Source organism: Telopea speciosissima, chromosome 2 (assembly GCF_018873765.1).
Source record: "Telopea speciosissima isolate NSW1024214 ecotype Mountain lineage chromosome 2, Tspe_v1, whole genome shotgun sequence".
Lineage (NCBI taxonomy): Eukaryota > Viridiplantae > Streptophyta > Magnoliopsida > Proteales > Proteaceae > Telopea > Telopea speciosissima.
Genome location: NC_057917.1, coordinates 82221424 through 82226395, shown reverse-complemented (window position 1 = coordinate 82226395; position 4972 = coordinate 82221424). Strand labels below are relative to the sequence as shown.

At 40.1% G+C, this 4972-nt stretch overlaps 1 protein-coding gene across 1 annotated transcript; it reads left to right on the top strand.

Annotated features, from left to right (window-relative positions):
• The first annotated feature begins 2144 nt into the window (after positions 1–2144).
• On the top strand, positions 2145–4706 carry LOC122652097 (28S ribosomal protein S33, mitochondrial-like). Its single transcript, XM_043845770.1, has 2 exons — positions 2145–2430; positions 4401–4706. The coding sequence occupies exons 1-2, from the start codon at positions 2207–2209 to the stop codon at positions 4489–4491; spliced, it is 315 nt and encodes a 104-aa protein (XP_043701705.1). The 5' UTR covers positions 2145–2206; the 3' UTR covers positions 4492–4706.
• Positions 4707–4972: the final 266 nt, after the last annotated feature.

The window sequence follows — 4972 nt, the reverse complement described above, 5'->3', positions numbered from 1 at the left end:
TTTATCTGCTCCATTTCTTGCCCGCTCTATTTCCCCAAGTTCCTCTAATAGAGGGGGGTGGACCTCACACAGGCAGTGTATTCAGGTAGGGGTAGGATGGTCATTTTTGCCCCCTCTATTGGAGAAACTTGGGGAAATGGACCTGCCCAGGAAATAGAGCAGATAAAAGTCCGGGGGAGGGGGGAAGAATTAACTAAGTTGGGTCTGTGTTTGACAGTTCAGACATTGATAGAATTGTGTAACCAGCAGGTGAACATACATCTCAAAGCCAATCACATTTTAATTTTGTTTCCATAAAACCCCTCCTTCCATTGTAAATGACAAAATTAGGACACGTGGTTGGTTCTCACATGTACGTTCACGTGTTGGTATGTGCAGAGGAACCGAACTCAATTAACTGAGGGATCTATGCATGGTTATATGGTGGTTTCATGGATGTTGTAGATAGTTGTGCACAGTTTGAGTCTACGCCGTAATAATACTCTTGTCATATATATTAGGAGCGAGTTTTCCTTCATTCCTTCACCATTGATATGACATTGGTAGCATTAAATGGCCAAAATGGGGGAGGGAGGGGAGGAGGGGGTTGGGGAGGATGATTTAGATTTCGTATAAGGGGAGTCTACCTATCCACATTTGCTGCCGCCTCCCATGGATCTCACCGTTTAATAGAATGGATGGTCAACTCAACATGGACCTACACTCCATGGATGGTGAGATCAATGTGTTTCTCAATTGGCAATGATCATAATTCAATCAAGGTCATTTCACCGCGAGCCTTTGTTAGAGGAATACCCAACGCTGATGCAATCGGCAAACCAGCCCAGGTGATAAAGATCCGGTTTGGGTTCGGGGGATCGGGGCAGGATTATTTAGATTTCATAAATAAGTGGGAGTTCAAATTTTCTACCCACAACCGACCAACCCGATAAATGGGCTACCCCACCTCACTTGGATCTCACCGTTATGGAATGCGGTGACTCAACCATTGTAACCATGCAAGACCTAGGATCCAAAGGATGGTGAGATCGATGTAGAAGAACTATTATCCCAATTCATCCAAACCGATATGGGAGTATATCATAATCCGATAATTGAAATCGAATATGTAATCGCTCGGTTTCGATTTCATAAAAGTCAGAGTGAAGGAAAACTTTGGCCAATATTATAATCAAAATTGGTGAATTATTTTTTTCCCCTTTTATTTGTCCTTTTATTATAACCACTGTTTCAAAAAATTGAAATCGAACCGGCCAAGATGGATCTTAATTTTGGACATTCTAGAGCAGCAGATTCTAGGGTTTTTGGGAACATTCCATCTGATTTCAACCCAACCCATATTAAAATCGACAGGGATCGATTTGACCCCAATTTCGAGTTTAAACTTTAAAATCCTTGATTCAAACACATTCTTCTTTCAATGAAGGTAAAATCCTATCATGTCACATGTGTATTGAAGCAATGAGCAACATCCCTTGAAAATGTCATAATGGTAAAATTTTTCAATTATTTAAAAAAAAAAAGTATTTTTCATCCCCTCTTTTGAAAATAAGATAAGAGATGATTTTAAAAATTCAGAGGTTATAACTTTGCAGTCTAGGTCTCTATGATGACTTTTGATTCACCGTTTCGAAAATTAGAATCAAATTCAGTTGGATTGTTCGATTTTGTAACTGATCCTGATTCTAATCGATTCTTGGCTCAAAGCCCTAGAATCGGTGAGTTTTCATATCTTAGATCTGATTCAAGGTTGTTTTTTTTTTCACCGATTTTATCCAATTCAAATCAGAATTGACAGGGATCGGATTCGGTGTTTGAATCTCTGCTTTGTTACAACAAGATGCATCCTATACTATTTTCCTTAATTTTTTTTAATCTTCTCCCTCACCCCTCTTGTTGGATGCCCATGTTTGTCCCCTCATTGGCCTCGATGCTGGCGCAGGCCATACGATCCATCAGCGTCTTCTTCCTTTTTATATATTATTGAACATAAAATATTTTGAGTGATGTTGATTCGATGGTCCATACACTCGGATCGGCCGGCCAGCAAGAGTCGATTCACCGAGTTTCAAACACCATAATAGTCCCGTGTTCTCAGTCTGAGTCTGCACTCCTGCCTTGAAATGTGATGTGGTGGGTTGTTGCAGAAGTATTGAGTAGAGGTTACATTACATAGGGTCGGTAAAAGCTGAACTAAGTTGGCATAATGAGCAGTAGCGGCGGCAGCCTGAGGAACATGCTGGCGGCAGCGGCCATAAGAGGAGTGACGGAGGCGAGGGCGAGGATATTCGGTCACGTTCTGAACCCAACAGGCCAGAGATCACCTCACAAGGTTCTCCGTAAGAAGCTCATCGGCGAGAAAGTCGCTCAGTGGTACCCTCATGATATCAAGAAGGACGACCCACTTGTAATGGCCCGTCAAGAACAAGAGTATTGCCTCCAAATCCAATCCCTTTTCTATGTGCCATTTTCTTGTTTGATGAGATATGCTTTTACTTTATCACCCACCAATTGTTTGTTTTTATTCTTCTGTGAAATTTGTGTTTACTGATATTTTATGGAGAATTTTTTCCCCTCTTCATTTCTCCCTCGTTTTAATAATAATTACAATTTTCGTTTCATGTCAAAACCATGGTTGGTTGGACTCGCTTAATTTGTGCAGATATTGTGGATTTCTCTGGAGTATTTAGATGTTTAGGTTTCCTTATAATGTATGTTTGGTCTGGTAAGATTCTTATGAGCAAGATGTATGATTTATGGATATGCTGTTCTTGGTAAGCTTATGGTGAAATCCCAGATGCCCTAATACCTCTTTGTGGGAAAATTTAATTAGATTATGTTTTGCGTCTTAAATGCATTATTACTCAGTCATATTTAATAGCTATAGACATGCTAAGAAATGAGAGGGCGGGGCTTGGTGCAACGGTAAGGTTGCTCCATTGTGACCAAGTGTTCACAGGTTCGAGTCGGGAAACAGCCTCTCTATGAAAGCACGGGCAAGGCTGCATACATTATGACCCTCCCCAAACCCCGCAGTGGCGGTAGCCTCGTTCATTGGATACGCCCTTTTAGACATGCTAAGAAACACAGAGGTGATGGAAGGATTAGGCAGGAGTGTCACCACTTGGGTAAGGGAGCTTGAAACATATGATCTAATGCCGTTTCTCTGCCTTAGTTGCATGAAACAGGAGCAAGAAGTGATGGATCAATAGTTGTTATGATGTGTAAAATTTAATTAGAAACCTACCTTAGACATGTTGAGTGCTCCCATTACCATGCCTAGGATAAAAAATAAGTGCATCAAAATTTCTTAGCCTTACTTTAAATTCACTTCCACGGGCTGCTTTATCAATGCAAGGAGATTCTTTGGTTGCAATCACAAAGAACCAAAGAAATCAATAAACTCTTAAGTCTGTATGCATCCATAGATATATCACTGACAGTAGATAATTTGTGAAGTCGCTGATTTCAGTTATCCAGTAGATGCATGGTATTTTGGGAGCTTGAGGAAACAGCACAGCTTGTGTGAATAGTTCTATTTTCTGGGGTGTTCTGGAGTGGACTGGGTCCTGCCTCAACCTGAAAGAATGCAAGGTCTGGGCAACTTTATAATAACATTAGAGAAGTGGAACCTCCAAGCTTGAACGCTGAAACTAATCCTAGCCTGTCTAAGAATGACTTCCACGGAGGGCAGGTGCCCTATTTCTAACTTCGATGGTAGATGAGAAATACGAAGCAAAGCCATTCAGTCAGTCTCTTTGGGAAGGTGTACCTTTTGTAGTGTTTTGGGGCTTATGAAAATAGAGAAACTGGAGGATACTTGAAGGAAACAGTAGACAATTACCTAGAGTCTGGATTTCGTGGTGTTTCCAGACTATGCAGGCGAACTACTCAAAATTTCGATGAAATGAGTCGAAATGTTGTTAAATATAACTGGTTTGAAATGATACAACATTTCAGTCATTTCAGTGAAACATTTCACTGAAAGGCATTGAAATGGCAGTGCAAGAAATGAATCGCATCAAGGTAGTGGGAACAGGCCTAAGGGCTCATAACTTAATGGAAGATGAACCTAGATAGGTTGGAATCTTGGAACAGGATACATACAGCTAACCTGAAGTAGTTTGACAAGGCTTTGTTGACTTATGTTTTCAAGTCACACTAGGCATATTGTTTCCAAAGAATGGTCTATACTTAAAAAATATCCCCTAATGCTATTATCATAGTAAGCCAAGTTTCTGCCTCACCAAGACTGACTCGGTTCTTATTCTTTAGCCAATACAATTTCAACAGGGATGTATCATTGCCAAACTCTTCCATTTAGACCTATCAGGTAGCCTCAGAAATATAATTGTGATTCTTTATACTGCAATTCTGACTAACTATTTTGGATCTTGCAGGCGCTTATCTAAACTAGAAATGTTAAAACGTCGTGGGAAAGGTCCGCCCAAGAAGGGTCAAGGAAGACGTGCCGTTAAACGTAGCAAGTAGAGGTAATCCCTTCAGGTGCTTTCTGATTCATGGCATTCATTTTAGTTTGAGGATATTGGTGAAGGTGAAATTGTGTTTATCAGCTGGCAGAATTTACTAAATCTACTCTTGATATTAGTGCCTGCATTTCCTACCATCTTTGTTGACATTGTACTTTGTCAATGCAATGGAAAAAAACACATTTTTGGTGTATTAAAAGATCTTAGCATTATTCATATTTCTTAATTGAAATGAATCAATGGAAAAGCTTTAAAAGGCAACTCTTCAAACTGTGGCCTTTTATGAAGCATTGGCATCAAATAGTAGCATATTTGATGGGATCAACTGGGAGGGTCAGAATCCCAGGTAGAGCAATTCACTTGACTTCTCAATAATGAAACTAACAACTCTGAAGCATGGATAATCTAGTCCTTGTAATTATCGGTCTCCGTTTTTGCTTGGTTTAATATAAAGGGATGCATTGTCAAAAAGAAGAGGTGGG

Bases quoted from the DNA above. Each gene is read 5' to 3' on its own strand.
- LOC122652097 (XM_043845770.1), top strand. From the start codon at position 2,207: ATGAGCAGTAGCGGCGGCAGCCTGAGGAACATGCTGGCGGCAGCGGCC. The intron at 2,431-4,400 runs GTATTGCCTCCA...TGGATCTTGCAG, and splicing joins ATGGCCCGTCAAGAACAAGA to GCGCTTATCTAAACTAGAAA.